At 44.8% G+C, this 17,825-nt stretch overlaps 1 protein-coding gene across 2 annotated transcripts in view; it reads right to left on the reverse strand.

Moving 5' to 3' along the window:
- COL24A1 (collagen type XXIV alpha 1 chain) overlaps positions 1–17,825 on the reverse strand; it is an 804,368-nt gene that overhangs the window by 308,939 nt on the left and 477,604 nt on the right. For both annotated transcript variants that reach the window (XM_030205800.1, XM_030205801.1), the window contains one exon: positions 4,686–4,739. In XM_030205800.1, the coding sequence (XP_030061660.1) occupies positions 4,686–4,739 (54 nt within the window). The remainder of the gene's footprint in view (positions 1–4,685; positions 4,740–17,825) is intronic.

The following is a 17,825-nucleotide window of genomic DNA, read 5'->3' on the forward strand; positions in this document are numbered from 1 at the left end:
GAGGAGGTGTATTCTTTAACGCACATAGATTTTAGAAACTCCCATGACCTGCCCATTCCACACCCATGGCCATGCCCACTTTTCAACTAGTCGACTTAGAATTTACGCGCACCACATTACAGAATATTCTTAGTTCTGTGCATAAATTCTAATTAATGCTCAAAAATAGCTGGTGCTGTTTGTAGCATGTAGACTTATGGTGTACTGCAGCTGCTTTTAGCACAGTGGTGAAATAGCCGCATCTGTATATGTTCCTGTAATGGCTACACGCTAATTTCCCAATTAGAGTACGGCCTTTACCGCAGGTGCCCTTTCCGCCACCTATTTACTACCCGGAAAGTGCTCTCTTGCTTATCGGGCAGTGCATGGCAGTGTATCCATGCTACCCGATTAGTGCAGGGTACACCTACTCTCCATCCATATATATGCCTTCCACACTAAAAGATAGAAACTATTTTTTAGCACGGGATTAGCGCTTGCTGATCAGCACAATACCATGGGACACCTCAGCACATCTCGCGGCAGTGTGTTTTGATGCATGGTAGGCACACGCTAGTGCCTACCATGGCTTAGTAAAAGGGCCTCAGAGTATGCTCGAGTGCTGATGTCAATATGATTTAAGGGGAAAGTGTCCACAATGACTATTTATTTTTAAAACTTATAACCCACTTAACACGAAGTGGCCTACAATAAAAATATACATAAAATTTCAATCCAATCCTGGAAAGACAAACAGGAGCCCAAGATAACTCCAAGGCTCCTCATGTGAAATTTCACATACTAACATTTCTATCTCCTCAGCGATCCATTGGCATAATGCCTGTGATACCCAATTGGTCCTGGTGCCATTGGAATCAATGAAGAAAAACACTCACACACATGCAAAAAGACCAATGTATTACAGTCAAAACTGCCAATGCTTTACTAGGGTGCAGAGCATGAGAAATAGCAGGCTAACAAGGTAAGCATATATCCAAATATACAATCTGTTCTGCATCCTTCACTCAGTTGCCCTGTCCATGAAATGACTTCATTCACAGGACGATACACCTTTCCCTTACAAATACTGATGGCAATTTTTTAAAGCATTTTCTACATGTGAAGCATGTTTTACATACAGAAAATGGCTCTTACAAAATTGTGCAGCCAAATACACATGTACAAGTAGATATCAACAAAATCTTAATTAATCAATCTAAATCAGGGGTTCTCAACCCAATTCTCAGGACATACCCAGCCAGTCAGGTTTTCTTGATATCCACAGTGAATATGCATCAGAAAATCTGCATACAGTGGAGAAAGTGCATGCAAATTTATCTCATGAATATTCATTGTGGATATCCAGAAAACCTGACTGTCATGGTGTGTCCTGAGGACTAGGTTGAGAGCCCCTAGTCTAAATCAACCAACTGAAATTCTCCTTGAAATTTTCTGACATGATCATGTTTTGAGCTAAAATGATCTGCTTTAGGGATATTCTCCCTTTGAATGTAGATCTTGGTGGAGTAGTAACAGAATCAAGATCAAATCTGAATGGGAGAACAATATCAGGAAGGAGTTTTGGGGAATGTGTTTCTGCTAGAGAGTACCTACATGGGATGCACACTTATTCTGAAGGCACTGCACTTCTTGACAGTCAGACACAATAAAACAATGCTCCTGTTCACACATGCACAGTAATTTTACAACTGTTCAGATGCATAAGTAGTATGTGCATAATTTGCCCTGTACAGTTACTGACAAATTTTCAAAACGACACAAAGTACATAAGTATTGCCACACTGGGACAGACCAAAGGTCCATCAAGACCAGCATCCTGTTTCCCACAGTGGCCAATCCAGGTCACAAATACCTGGCAACATCCCAAAAAAGTTCAATACATTTTATGCTGCTTATCCCAGAAATAAGCAGTGGATTTTCCCCAAGTCATTTTAATAATGGTCTATGGACTTTTACTTTAGGAAGCCGTCCAAACCTTTATAAACCCAGCTACGCTAACCAACTTTACCACATTCTCTGCGGTGATCAGAATTGAGCACAATATTCGAGATGCGGTCATTTTTGTTTTCCATTCCTTTCCTAATAATACCTACTTGCTTTCTTAGAGGCCGCAGCACAATGAGAGGAGGTAGAGGTGGGAGTGGGGGACCTGAAACCACCAAGATGTACCCCAGCAAGAGTAGCTTAGCAACCTCCCAGAATCCACTGAACTTAATTCAGAACAGGAACCAACAACCCTGAAGTAACCAGGAACCGAAGGAAAATCTGTCTACCACCTGCTGGAGATAGAGATATACTAGTTGACCAGGAACCTTACCATCCTGTAAGAAAGAGTTCAGTAGTGCTGGTAGATAGACATAACTAGGGTTACCAAATTTGCTCCCCCCAAAAAGAGGATGCATACTCCAACCGTGACACCCCCCCGCTCTGACCCCATCCTGCTCCCTATCACACCCACCTCACCCCGTGTCACATACCCCCCCGCCCCCCCCATCACACACCCCTAAGGGTGTCCTATCCTCCTCTCCCCTTACTATACTGCCCTAGTGGTATAGTGGTATAGTGACCGAGGCAGGAAAGAGCCCCCTCTTTCTTGCCTGGAGCGCCTGCATACTGTTCTTTGCTGACTCCGGTCCCGGCACCGATTCAAAATGGGCGAGACTTCAATTCTCGGCGCCCATTTTGAATCGGCGCCGGGACTGGAGTCAGCGAGGAACAGTATGCAGGCACTGGGGGCAGGAAAGAGGGGGCTCTTTCCTGCCCCAAAGAGGTCACTAGACCACCAGGAAAGTATAGTAAGGTAAGGGGAGTGGAGGATAGGACACCACTAGGCCTGCCCGCTGGCAAAACCTGCCCGGTTGCCCGGCCATGTCTTCAAAAAGAGGACATGTCCGGGTAAAACTGGACATATGGTAACCCTAGATATAGCCAATCAGTTCCTGATTCATATACTGCTGGTGAAGAGGAAAGGATGGTGGCCAGACTTTTACTCTGAACTACAGCAAATCCATTTGGAGTAGAATATCTAGGAAGTTAAATAAAAGGAATGCATCCATATTTGTGAGTGGGAGCAGAGTTGGAGAGGAACTTGATCTCGAAAAGTATAGGTGAACTCTGCCTGCACCTCCTGTTTAATCCAAATATCTTTCTTTGGGTCTTTACAAATAACTGTTAACATTTGAACATGTAGCAGCTAAATATCCTCTTTCATCATAGCAGACAGTTCTGTGGGTGCTTGAGCATCTCCAATATTGAGCAAACTCTGTGTTCAGGGAGAGATCTCTGTTGGGTTTAGCACCCCCAATCATTTTTAAAAGTTGGCTTCTATGTTTTTCATGACAGTAGATATTCAGGAAAACCCAATATTTGGTTGTTAATTTACTTCTGGAAGTCAAAATCATTGTTGGGTGAATTGACTCCAAAATACTTATATTACTGCCATATGCTAAAACTGCCATAAATCTTCCATTTTCACTTTCAGGAAGCTTAAATTCTAAGTTACTCTCAATCAGTGCTTTTTTTTTGTAGGAAAAAAGGTACCGGTACTTATTATGGGCAGTGTTATCACCTATGGCTCCGCCCCTGATAACCACACCCACTAGTCACACCCCTTATACCAACCATGGTGCATATAAACAGACATCATTGAAAATATCCATATCCAGTGATTCTTCCTCCCCCTGCCCATCCTCCTTCTCCCCTGCTTGCCTGCCTGCTTGAAAGTCCGGACCCCAGCCAGCATCAGCCAGTACAGCGATTAAGAGAGGCTGCCGGCCGGCATTGGGGCCTTCCCTCTGCAAGTCCTGCCTACTTTGTATCAACTTCCTGTTTCCAAAAGGCGGGACTCACACGGGGAAGGCTCCAACGCTGGCCGGCAGTCTCTCTTAATCACTGCCTAGTCGGTAAAGAAGAGGGTCGCGGGGAAGAGGGGAGCGAGCAGGACTCACCGGGAAAAAAAAGTGCTGGTACGCTGTACTGATGTGTACCGGCACAAGAAAAGCCCTGCTCTCAATATAAATACCTTAAACCTGTAGGATGTATCCAACCCCACCAAGTATCTGCGCAAAAACAGTTTAGCATAGCAAGCAAAAATAATATATTCCATAAAAAGATGCAATAAATAACATCTTAGATAAAAGAGAGAGGCATCACCATCACAAAGGTGAATCCGGAAACAGATGTGGATAACAAAAAGACCAGTCAACCACAAATGTATGGCAGCCATATTGTTTGTGGTTGACTGCCTTTTTATAAATGACATCTCTACATTTTCTGTGCTTTAGCTATAGGCACTGCAACAATATGAAACCCTTTAGGTAGTCTGGGGATATTATAATTGCATCCAGTACACATTTGTTTATTAAGTCAGCTGCAAAGAATGTGGTTAGCAGGGAACTTCAAAGGCAGTCACCAGAAAGCCTTTACTGGGCAGTGATCAGATGTGAATGTGATGTGTACATTTCAGAGCTAGACCAACATGCCTACTTAACTCTGAACTGAAACTTCCATACAGTAATGCAGCAGTGATTAACCCATGCTGATGCACTTCCATTTACTTCAGCCTGCATCTCTATACATCACATTACCACCCTGCAAAGACTGTCTTCAGCCATTAAAGCAAATATCTTATTTTTTTTACCCAGTCCAATCCATGCCTTTTGCACTAATACATTAATAGCACTTACCATAATGCCTTTTTCTCCAGCGGGACCCTCAGGGCCAGGATTGCCACGCTCTCCCTTCAACAAATAATAATAGTTACTCTCATTAATGGAAAAAACACTCTCTGTGTGCTATTTTGTAAAACATGGATAGTTCTGCATTATGAAGGTCCTACTTTTACAGTTACATAACAATACCGAGTTTCTCAGAATGGAAAATGTGACTATTAGTCCTGTTTCAGGTTTTTTTTTTTCCTTTGGTTTTTTTAAAGGTTTTTAGAATGTCTTATTTTCACAACATGCTTAAGTTGGAAGAAAACACAGACATGTGACAAATTAAAAATCTGTTGAAATCTTTCGATGTTTGTAAAATGAAATATGCCTCATATATCAAAGTCTTCTCTCACTCTGTGTCTGTAGGACCTGCACTTGGTGAATCAGACCCATTTACTGTGTATTTAAGTTCACATGGAGGGGCATAATCGAACTGGGTGCCCATCTTTAAGGGAGCCCATCTCTAAGGACGAAACAAGATGGGCGTCCACAGTGGCTTAGCTAGGGTAGTTGACTCTCCTGGCTGCGTGCCTCTGACCTAGACAACCGCACCCAGCAGCGGCTGGCGGATGTCCCTTGCCGGGGGGGATAACATTTTTGGCGAGAAGGTCGAGCAGTTGGTGGACCAACTACACCAGCGGGAAACTGCTTTCGACAAGCTCTCCCACCGGGCGCCTTCAGCATCCACCTCCGCAGGTGGACGTTTTTCCCAGGCCCGGCAGGCTGCACCCTACGCCTACAGCAAGCGTAGGTACACCCAGCCGGCCCGAAGGCCTCCTCAGGCACAGGGACAGTCCCAGCGCGCTCGTTCTCGTCAACAGCGTGCGCCTAAGCAGCCCTCTGCGCCTCCACAGCAAATGCAGGGGACGAGCTTTTGACTGGATCCATGGGAACATAGCCGCCATCAAAGTAGCTGTGCCGGACGGCCTGCCGGTTGGGGGGAGGTTGAAAGTTTTTCACCAAAGGTGGCCTCTCATAACCTCCGACCAGTGGGTTCTCCAAATAGTGCGGTGCGGATACACCCTGAATTTGGTCTCCACCCCACCAAATTGTCCACCGGGAGCTCAATCCTTCAGCTCCCATCTCAAGCAGGTACTTGCAGAGGAACTCTCCGCCCTTCTCAGCGCCAATGCGGTCGAGCCCGTGCCACCCGGGCAGGAATTCTATTCCAAGTACTTCCTTGTGGAGAGGAAAACAGGGGGGATGCGCCCCATCCTAGACCTGAGAGGCCTGAACAAGTATCTGGTGCGGGAAAAGTTCAGGATGCTATCCTTGGGCACCCTTCTACCCATGATTCAGAAAGACGATTGGCTATGTTCCCTGGATTTAAAGGATGCTTATACTCACATCCCGATACTGCCAGCCCACAGACAGTATCTCCGATTCCGTCTGGGGACACGTCACTTTCAGTATTGTGTGCTGCCCTTTGGGCTCGCCTCTGCACCACGGGTGTTCACGAAGTGTCTCGTGGTGGTTGCGGCGTACCTACGCAAGCTGGGGGTGCACGTGTTCCCGTATCTCGACGATTGGCTGGTGAAGAGCACCTCAGAGGCAGGAGCTCTTCGGTCCCTGCAGTGCACTATTCAACTTCTGGAGCTGCTGGGGTTTGTGATAAATTACCCAAAGTCCCATCTCCAGCCAGTCCAATCTCTGGAATTCATAGGAGCTCTGCTGAATTCACAGACAGCTCAGGCCTATCTTCCCGAGGCGAGAGCTCAGAATCTTCTGTCCCTCGCTTCCCAGACCAGAGCGTCTCAGCAGATCACAGCTCGGCAGATGTTGAGACTCCTGGGCCATATGGCCTCTACAGTCCATGTGACTCCCATGGTTCGTCGTCACATGAGATCAGCTCAATGGACGCTAGCTTCCCAGTGGTGCCAAGCCACCGGGAATCTAGAAGATGTCATCCGTCTGTCCATCAGTTGCCGCAATTCGCTGCGCTGGTGGACAATTCGGACCAATTTGACCCTGGGACGCCCATTCCAAATTCCCCAGCCCACAAAAGTGCTGACGACGGATGCATCTCGCCTGGGGTGGGGAGCTCATGTCGCTGGGTTCCATACCCAGGGGGTGTGGTCCCCCCAGGAACAAGATCTTCAGATCAACCTCCTGGAGCTCCGAGCGGTCTGGAACGCATTGAAGGCCTTCAGGGATCAGCTGTCCTACCAAATTATCCAAATTCGGACAGACAATCAGGTTGCAATGTATTACATCAACAAGCAGGGGGGCACCGGATCTCGCCCTCTGTGTCAGGAAGCCGTCAGGATGTGGCGTTGGGCACGCCAGTTTGGCATGCTTCTCCAAGCCACATACCTGGCAGGCGTAAACAACAGTCTAGCCGACAGGCTGAGCAGACTCATGCAACCGCACGAGTGGTCGCTCCATTCCAGAGTGGTACGCAAAATCTTCCGAGAGTGGGGCACCCCCTCGGTGGACCTTTTCGCCTCCCAGACCAATCACAAGCTGCCTCAGTTCTGTTCCAGACTACAGGTACACAGCAGATTGGCGTCGGATGCCTTTTTCCTCCATTGGGGGGATGGCCTCCTATATGCATATCCTCCCATACCTTTGGTGGGGAAGACCTTACTGAAGCTCAAGCAAGACCGCGGCACCATGATTCTGATCGCGCCTTTTTGGCCTCGCCAGATCTGGTTCCCTCTTCTTCTGGAGTTGTCCTCCGAAGAACCGTGGAGATTGGAGTGTTTTCCGACTTTCATTTCGCAGAACGACGGAGCACTTCTGCACTCCAACCTTCAGTCTCTGGCTCTCACAGCCTGGACGTTGAGGGCGTAGATTTTGCTTCGTTGGGTCTGTCTGAGGGAGTCTCCCGTGTCTTGCTTGCCTCTAGAAAGGATTCCACGAAAAAGAGTTACTTTTTCAAGTGGAGGAGATTTGTCGTTTGGTGTGAGAGCAAGGCCCTAGAACCTCGTTCTTGTCCTGCACAGAACCTGCTTGAATACCTTCTGCACTTATCAGAGTCTGGTCTCAAGACCAACTCAGTAAGGAATCACCTTAGTGCAATTAGTGCTTACCATTATCGTGTAGAGGGTAAAGCCATCTCTGGAGAGCTTTAGTCGTTCGATTCATGAGAGGTTTGCTTTTGTCAAAGCCCCCTGTCAAGCCTCCTGCAGTGTCATGGGATCTCAACGTCATCCTCACCCAGCTGATGAAACCTCCTTTTGAGCCACTGAATTCATGCCATTGAAGTACTTGACCTGGAAGGTCATTTTCTTGGTGGCAGTTACTTCAGCTCATAGAGTCAGTGAGCTTCAAGCCCTGGTAGCTTATGCTCCTTATACTAAATTTCATCATAACAGAGTAGTCCTCCGCACTCACCCTAAGTTCCTGCCAAAGGTGGTGTCAGAGTTCCATCTTAACCAGTCAATCGTCTTGCCAACATTCTTTCCCAGACCGCATACCTGCCCTGCTGAACGTCAGTTGCAAACATTGGACTGCAAGTGAGCGTTGGCCTTCTATCTGGAGCGGACACAGCCCCACAGACAGTCCGCCCAATTGTTTATTTCTTTTGATCCCAACAGGAAGGGGGTCGCTGTCGGGAAACGCACCATCTCCAATTGGCTAGCAAATTGCATTTCCTTCACTTATGCCCAGGCTGGGCTGGCACTTGAGGGCCATGTCACGGCTCATAGTGTTAGAGCCATGGCAGCGTCGGTGGCCCACTTGAAGTCAGCCACTATTGAAGAGATTTGCAAGGCTGCGACGTGGTCATCGGTCCACACATTCACATCACATTACTGCCTCCAGCAGGATACCCGACGCGACAGTCGGCTCGGGCAGTCGGTGCTGCAGCATCTGTTTGGGGTTTGAATCCAACTCCACCCTCCAGGACCCGATTTTATTCTGTTCAGGCTGCACTCTGTTAGTTGTTCTTCGTAGGTCAATTTCTGTTATGCCCTCGCCATTGCAAGGTTCAATTGACCTGGGTTCTTGTTTTGAGTGAGCCTGAGAGCTAGGGATATCCCAATTGTGAGAACAAGCAGCCTGCTTGTCCTCGGAGAAAGCAAATGATACATACCTGTAGCAGGTGTTCTCTGAGGACAGCAGGCTGATTGTTCTCACATACCCTCCCTCCTCCCCTTTGGAGTTGCGTTTTCCTCATTCCTTTGCTTGCCATTCAACTGAGCGGGAACGGTCGCGCACGGGCGGGAAGACGGACGCGCATGCGCGGTTGGCGTGCCCTGCGTGCGGGACCTCCCGCGAGATTTTTACTCCGGTTTGAGGGGCTGCCGTGGACGTCAACCCAGTCGTGAGAACAATCAGCCTGCTGTCCTCGGAGAACACCTGCTACAGGTATGTATCATTCGCTATCATAGCCCTTAAAGGGTAATGGGGGGCACTTAGATGTGGGTACAGTGGGTTTCGGGTGTGTTTTGGAGGGCTCCCTTTTACCACCACAAGTGTAACAGATAGGGGGGGATGGGCCTGGGTCCGCCTGCCTGAAGTGCACTGCAGTACCCACTAAAAACTGCTCCAGGGACCTGCAGACTGCTGTGATGGAGCTGGGTATGACATTTGAGGCTGGCATAGAGGCTGGAAAAAATGTTTTTTAATTTGTTTTTTTTGGGTGGGAGGGGGTTGGTGACCACTGGGGGAGTAAGGGGAGGTGATCCCCGATTCCCTCCGGTGGTCATCTGGTCAGTTTGGGCACCTTTTCGAAGCTTGGTCGTGAACAAAAAGGGACCAAGTAAAGTCGGCCAAATGCTCGTCAAGGATGCCCTTCTTTTTTCCATTATTTTATTTATTTATCACATTTGTATCCCACATTTTCCCACTGATTGCAATGCAATAAGTACAAATTTTTTTGCAAATTGAGAGCAGGATAGGAATAACAGTTGAACAGCAATAGGTATTGAAGTAAGATAAAATTAACAATTAATCAGTAGTAAATGAGAGGATAATAAGGTGTAATTAGAGTCCATTGGATCATCCTATATAATAATTCTCCAACGTTCTGAGGCTGCCTGGAACCATGGCTTCCGGCCAGAGGTGGTCTACTTAATGGAGTGGAGTAGATAAAAGTGACGTCATGAAAGAAGTGCCACTGATTGGCTGTGCCTCTGAGTCCAGCCCGACGCCCAGCAACAAACCACCACCCAGCCAGCAGAAAACAGCGACCCAGGGAAACCGCGACCCAGCCAGCTGCAAACAGCGACCAGGCCCTACTCCTCTCCCTGCCTAGGAATCGCTGCACACTGCCTGCGAACCTCCCGAACCACCTGCACACACTAACCGCCCTCAATCAGAGAGGACGAAGAGGGAGGGCGGCGACACGGCGAGCGCCTGCGGCGAGTGTTGAATCTGCAGGAGGCGGGTGAGGGCTCAGGACGGGGGTCAGGGTCCACTGGCGACTCGCAAGACGGAGGAGGCAAAGAGGAGCGGCTCCTACTACAGCGCAGCCTTCATCCCCATTCACTCAAAACAAAGGTTGCAAACCTATGAGATGCTGCAGGAAGTTCAATAGACAGGAGTGGAAGTCAGCAAAGCAAGTCTACGGTAAGCAATGAAGTCCATTGGTTAATCTCTGCTTCCACTCCCCTACGCAGTGGTCATTGCTATACAGTGAAAAACAAGCAAAAACTTGCAGCTGCTTGACACTGTCATTTTTAAAATGTTGTTCCATCTGAAACAAGTCTAAAGCTCTTTCAACTGGATACACAGTGCCTTAAAACTTGGAGGACAAAAGGAGGGGGGAGATAAACATACCCTGCAACTCGGAGGGAGGGAGGTAGGAAGGAAGGAGGGGGGATCCTGCACCTGGGAGGAAGGGAGGGCGAGGGGACCCTGCAACTAGGGGGGGAGGGGGGACCCTGGCACATACTCTCATTCTCACACACACACTCGCACGCAGTCTCACTCTCTTTGTGTCACACACACTCATACATTCACTCTCTCTCACACAGTCACTCTCACACACACTCTCTCTCAAACATACACACTCTGAGGAAAACCTTGCTAGCGCCCGTTTCCTTTAAAACAGAAAAGGCTTTTTTTTACAAGTATAATAGTAAGGGATAATTCTGATTATGTTGAACCTGAGGAATAAGCCTTCTTAAATAGTACTGATTTCAATGATTTCCTAAAATTTAGGTAGTTCTGGGTAGATTTTGTTGATTTGGGTAAGGAGTTCCACAGTTGAGTGCCAATGTAAGTGAAGTTTGAGGCGTAAATTGATTTATATTTTAGGACATTACAGTCCCCTGTCCCACCTTCGGTACACTGCCGACACGCCCCCTTGAACTTTGGTCGTCCCCGTGACGGAAAGCAGTTGAGGAACGGCCAAGTCGGCTTTCGATTATGCCGATTTGGCCGACCTTGAGAGAAGGATGCCCATCTCCCAATTTGTGTCGAAAGATGGGCGCCCTTCTCTTTCGAAAATGAGCTGGATAGTTAATGCTCATAACACAATGTTAACAGAATTACTAAAAGTCAGAGGTAACTGTGATGAGAGCCTATTGACAGGTGATAAACGAGACCTGGGATGAATATGGAGGACACTATACCCAAGTGCAGTGCCTCATGTGCCATGCTTTGTAGATGGCTACTCTTTGAAAATAGGGAGGTTGAGGAGGGGGTGAATGGGGGGTGGGATGAGAGAACTGTTTGAGAAGTGTTAATTTATGCTATATTTCTTCTTGTCTTAACAGTTTTTTTCTATGTTAATGTTTATTTGAAAATAAATATAAATATTTTTAAAAAGTCAGAGGTAGGATATATTACAGTTACATTTTGTTTCCCTATATTTTTCCCTTGAGTTGATGTGAACAATCACAGTATACAAGACTACATGATAAACTCCTTAAACAACAGGTTTTCTTCCATCTTCAGACAAATTATCAGGCTAAAGGGCCCTTATACAAATAATTAGCACGTGTTAATGGACATTAGTTTGCGCTAAGTGCCAAGCGTTCAAAGGTATAAAATAGGACATGCAGCATTTAGCGTTCACTACTGTCCTTTAGCATGTGCTAAGCTTTAGTATAAGGGCCCCTAAAATTGAAAGGTTCCACAACCAGCCTGCAGGTGACTCAGCTCTTGGGAGAGGATTGCTAGGGTGCATTTCTGACCTTCCATAACCCAGGCTGGCCATATCTGTTAACTCCATAGCTGTTTTTTTGCTAGAGGCCATCTTGTTCCTGTTTAGACTCTTATATAAACCTAGTCAATGTTTGGATTCCTTCCTAGAGCTTGGTATGCAATACTTTAGACAATATGGCTCCTTTAACCCACTATCCTAAGTGGGTATCTCGTAGGCAGCCCGGGCTTCATCATGGTTTACAATTACTGAGATGTCAGATGAGGAGAGAATGCCAATGGAGGAAATGCAAATCTCCTGACTACCTCCTTTTGTATAAACCTCATCAGAGATCCTTTGTTTTTCAGTTAAAGACCACTCTTCAATCCTACCATGCCATCTTAATTAGCTCTTCCTCCAATCCCACTAGTACAATGCAGTCCCTGGTGTCTCGATTACATCATGATGGTTGCCCTACTTTTCCGCCAAATGCTCCAGCAGCAGATGGGTTAGCATATTATTTTGATTCTAGGACAAACATTTTACAGGATTCCTTTTTTTTTTCATCCCTCTTTCTTTATCTTCTACCATGTCTGTAGATTCCACTTTTACTTCAGTTAGTACGGCTTTCTCTGGTTCTCTTTGCAATTACCAACTCTGACTTCCTTGACAAAATACATTGCTTCTTTGAAATTGACTTCCTGTATACTTGATCCTATCCCATCTCATCCCAATGGATTAAGGTGCCAAGGCATGGCTTAACTCCTCTAGCACTCTTGATTATTACTCAAAGCTTGTCTTGGCAAGGTTCCTCACAATTGGAAGAGAGCTTCTATATGTCAGATTTTGAAGAAGGGTACCTCTGATTCCTCTGACCCAGCCAACTATAGACCTGTTTTGAATCTTGGTTTTCTATCTAAGCTGGAAGAGAAACTAGTTTATCAGCAATTGGCTGATCATATAGAAAACATTTCTGTCCTTCATCCTCAAGTAAGGCACAGCACTAAAACTGTTTTGACCTCCATTCTCAGCACAGTTCATGCAATGCTGAATAAGGGACAGGTAGCACTGGCAGTATCCTTACACTTATACATCAGGGGCGTAGGCAGACAACAGATTTTGGGTGGGCCTAAGCAAGAAGTGGGTGGGCACCAAGTGTTCTCCCCCCTCCCCCACTACGACCAGAAAAATATCTCAGCTGGCGGGAAAACGCTTCCTTCCACCTTGGCAGTCTGCAGCAGGCATGCACTGAAAACTGAGCATGTGCCGGTATCGTGGACAGTAGCGTTTTCATTACCATCAGGGGGGAGTCTTCTGCTGGCAGAGCTTGGGATCCCTACCAGCTACCGCTAAACATGTGCTACTGTTGGGTGGGCCTGAGCCCTAAGTGGGTGGGCCCTGGCCCACCCAGGCCCACCTGTGGCTACGCCACTGTTATACATACATAAATTAGTCAATCAGGTGCACTAATGTGCAATATGATATATAAGTGATGTGAATGATGGTCTTTAAAAATGATTGAATCATCAAATACGATGATGCTCTAACACGTTCTCAGAACTGTCAATTGTGAATCATCTTTGATAAATGCATATGCTTTCTGTGCTCAGACCTCATGTGCTGCAAAAAATATATAGAGGTGCTGATCTGATGTTGTTTGCTCCTACTACAAGGATTAAGATCAGCACCTCTATATATTTTTTGCAGCACATGATTTTTTTAGACACATTATGGTTAAATCTCTGGATATAGACTCATATACAGATGCTTTAGCAAGCACATGCTAAGTTATTTTGAACGTGACGTTTGATTTGCATTTATCAAAGATGATTCACAATTGACAGTTCTGAGAACGTGTTAGAGCATCATTGTATATTATATATAGTTTACACATTTGTTGTTGGTATTATAATGATGATTCAATCATTTTTAAAGACCATCATTCACATCACTTATATATCATATTGCACATTAGTCCATAATATATTAGTTTTTCTCATACATTTGCTTTTACTTCATTATTATATTATTATTTTTTCATTATTGTTTTATTACTTTTTTATTATTACTATTTTATCATTTTTCAAAAAGAATTTCATTATTTTTTTATTTACTATTCATTCATTTATTTTTATTTTGCATTTTGTATTTTTTACTCATCCAGAGATATTCTATTTTCTGCTACTCATGCTGGATTTTATGAAGAAGATTCCTTATATTCTTGTTTTGACATATAATTTGATAGTAAGTATTTTACATCTATTTGCTTGCCATTTTTTTATTATTATTTTTATTTTTTTTAATTATTCTGATTTTCTGAGCTGTTGTTTTACTATTCCTAAATATTTGAGATAATTATGGGTGCTCTATTTATTTGTTCCTTTTTCAGCCGATCTTATTTAAGAAAGATACAGACTAGGTAGGTGTCCTCAATTCTTTGGTTTTTTCCTAATGGTTTTGTTGTTTTTTAATATTTTTATGTTCGTGCCCTTCTTTTACTGGTATTTTGGAATATATATGTAGTACATATGTTCTTATCCTGTTGGATTTTGACAGATTTATATATTTTATGCATTTTCTTATATATTTTTATATTATATGTTCAAATATTAATTTGATGTCTAATGTTATTTTAGATGTTCACTATATATATTGTATGCATATGTATATGTATTTTTATATTATCATAATCTTCTCTGATATATTAATGTCCAATATTATTTTATTAAAAATTTTGAATTAAAAAAGCATTTTTAGTGTTTATAATTCATGTCTATGTTTTACACGTACAGTATAATTCATGTTTTATATTTTGTATATATTTTATGTTTTATAATTTCACATATTTCTAATTTTATATGTTTGTTATTTATTATAGCCCCTGACGCAGCCCTATTGTTGGGCGAAACACGGCCTGTGTCGGGCATTTGTTTCATACACGGTATCCTCAATAAAGTCTTTTTGGATATTATACTGATCTGCTGGTTTGTTTTCCACTATCCTGAAAAATAGACTGGATAGGGGTTCTCCACTCCAGGACTGGTTTAAAAACAGTGGCCTAATACAGCCTTTCATTAAGGTTCTGAGTCATGTTTTCTGCAGAGCCCTGCAAAAGCTCAGGTCTACAGCCACAGACAAAAGGTTAAGCAAGTTCCTAATAGTGAACTTCAGAATAAAATGGAGTTTACACACATATTAATTTGTAACAATAAGTTGCACTGAATGGTTCTTCCATGTTCTAGTATACCAACAGCAGCGTGGTGGGGGCATTGTGCCCTGGCTGCAGGTAGCAAGTGGATGCAAGGAGCAGTTCTGCGGCTGTCAGCTCCACTGGTTCCCTGCTCCCTCTAATGTTACTTCCTGTTCCGGGGCATGGGACTGGCAGAGCCGACAGCCACGCAACTACTCCATGTACCCCAGGTGGTGAGGATGATGCACTTCGGGGGGTAGGTAGGTGGGTGATGCTTGGGGGGAGGGTAGCAGCGACCCACCTCAGGTGGCAGCCAACCTAGGTACGCCACTGCTTCCATGCAACTTATCAAGCAAAACTGAGGTTGTGGAAGGAATGAGAAATATATTCCCCCCCCCCCCCCCCCCAAAAAAAAAAAAAGACAGCAAAAGTATATTCTGCTATACCTACAAACACTTGAAATGGAATTTACTAAACAAATTATAGTAGCACATATTTTACCCTCCCTCTGATATGACAGCCTATGCTATCTTCTTTCCCAGTCTCAGCTCTATCACAAACTCTAAAGACTGTTTCCCCTGCACAGGCATCGATAGTAAAATGAGACTAGTGACACATGCTTATAAGGCACTCAAACTGCAACCACATCAATTGAAAGCTGTACAATAGATTTTTTTTTTATTATGCCTAATTCTTTAAAGAGCTTTCAGAGTAATTGCTAAGCCCTACTCAGAGGTCTGAGCACAGTAAGCATATGCACTTAAAAAGAAGAACTGAGAATTTTAATCCGATCCACATTTTTCTATTCAGACTCTGCAGGATTCCAAACCAAGGTGTTTGAGAAGGGAGCAGTCAAATGGGTGTCTTTTGATAAGTAATGTCTTCTAGTATCTTTTATCAAACTTCTATCTTCTAAATGTACATTAAACAGTCATTCAACAGTCACTGCTGTGGATCATTGCTTTTCAAGGTCAGTCCTAGAGTACATTTGTTTATATTTATTGGCTCTTTATATACTGCCTTTCAGTGGGGACAAAGAGGCTTACAGACTAAAAATATTAGATACACCACAGTTTTTACTGCTTGTTTCTCAAATCAGGCAGCAAAACTTTAGAATTCTTTACCACCTGATATCAGACAGGAGCCTTTAACGGGGCTCATTTTCAAAGCACTTAGACTTACAAAGTTACATAACTTTGTAAGTCTATGTACTTTGAATATGAGCACCTTTAAGTAGCTTTGTAAGTCTAAGGGCCCTGAGATTACTAAGCCACACTGTAGACATGCTAGCGTTTTTAGGATGCGCTAACGTTAGAGACACCCGTATATTCCTATGGGTGTCTCTAGCATTTGTGCACACTAAAAACGCTAGCGCACCTTAGTAAACAGGCCCTAAGTGCTTTGAAAATACGCCTCCTTGTACCTTAAATTTTGGAAAATTCTGAAAGCTTTCTTATTTAAGAGATTTTTGTTGTCATGATTAGTGATTTCTGTTGTAAAGAGACTATTATGTATGTTGGAAAATATTTTCTTTTCTGTTATTTTATTGTAATTCACTTTAAACCTTTTGGTAAGATGTGAAAAATAAGAACCTGTATTATTATTATTAGGGCAGCATTTTAATCGTAGTTAACCCCACAATTAATCTATTAATCGCAGCTAGAAAATTAATTGCATTGCGGCGTCTCCTGTCTCCTTCAAACATCTCTTCCACTACCAACCCCTGTTCTCTGCACAATCTCACATCTTCCCCCCCCTGCGTTTCAACATCACCCACCCCTGCACCAGTCTCTCTTAAAGGTGGTCTTCTGTTGATTCTAGCCAGCAGCAGCATTGGACATCTGCTGCCTGTTCCCTGGTCCAAAGCAGGGCCGCTGAAAGTGTGTGGGGGGGGGGGGGGGGCAAAAGTACCCAGGCCAGTCTCTCTCTTGCTCTTGTTGGGACCTGGGTGATTGTATTAACGTGATAACCCAGTCCAGCACACAGGAGCAGGAGAGAGACAGACCCTGGTGCCAGGCACTCCTTGGAGAACGGGGAGGAGCAGACACACTGACACAGGTAGGGGCAGGGGACAGTGGCAGCCTAAGTGAGGGAGGAGCGGTGGCAGTGGCTGCATCCTGAGTGGGAGGGGCGGTGGCCAGGCCCAGCTCTATCTCTCGGTGGCTTTGGTCCAAAGCTTTCCCTCTGACCCATCCCACCCATGCAGAAAAAAGAAGTCAGAGGAGGCAGGACAGGCAGACAGAAAGCTTTGGGCAGGCCGCAGACAGCATATGTGCAATGCTGCCACTTCCAGGGACCAACAGAAGACTACTTTTAAGGTAGACCGGCAGAGGAGAAGGAGGGGGAGATGTGAACCTCAGGTGGGGGGGAGGGGAATGATCTGCAGACCCGCAAGAGGAACTGAAGTGGCCACTCATGGAAGCTATGACCACGGCAGTCAGTTCCAGCAGCCACAAGAAGAGCTTGGTGCTGCTCACCACCAAGTTTGTGTCATTAGTCATAGAGGTGGAAAGGGAGAGATGCAAGACAATGGAAGGAAGGAAGGGAAGAGAATGGTCCCCAGAAAAGAGAGATAATGGATCTGGGAAAAGAGGAGAGGGAGAGATGCTGGGTATAGGAGTGAAAGGGAGGGAGATTATCAATCCTTTAGGGAAGGGAAGGAGGATGGGATTTGATATACCTCCTTTCTGTGGTTACAATCAAAGCAGTTTGCATATTATGTGCAGGTACTGGGTAATGGGGTTAAGTGACTTGTCCAGATTCACAAGGAACTGCAGTAGGAAATAAATACAATCCCTTTAATTGTGTGATTAATCGCGTGATTAATCATGATTAAAAATCTTTTATAGAGATGCAGTCCTAATTATCATATTGTTAAAATAGGGAA

This window comes from Microcaecilia unicolor, chromosome 6 (genome assembly GCF_901765095.1).
Source record: "Microcaecilia unicolor chromosome 6, aMicUni1.1, whole genome shotgun sequence".
In the NCBI taxonomy this organism is placed as follows: Eukaryota; Metazoa; Chordata; class Amphibia; order Gymnophiona; family Siphonopidae; genus Microcaecilia; species Microcaecilia unicolor.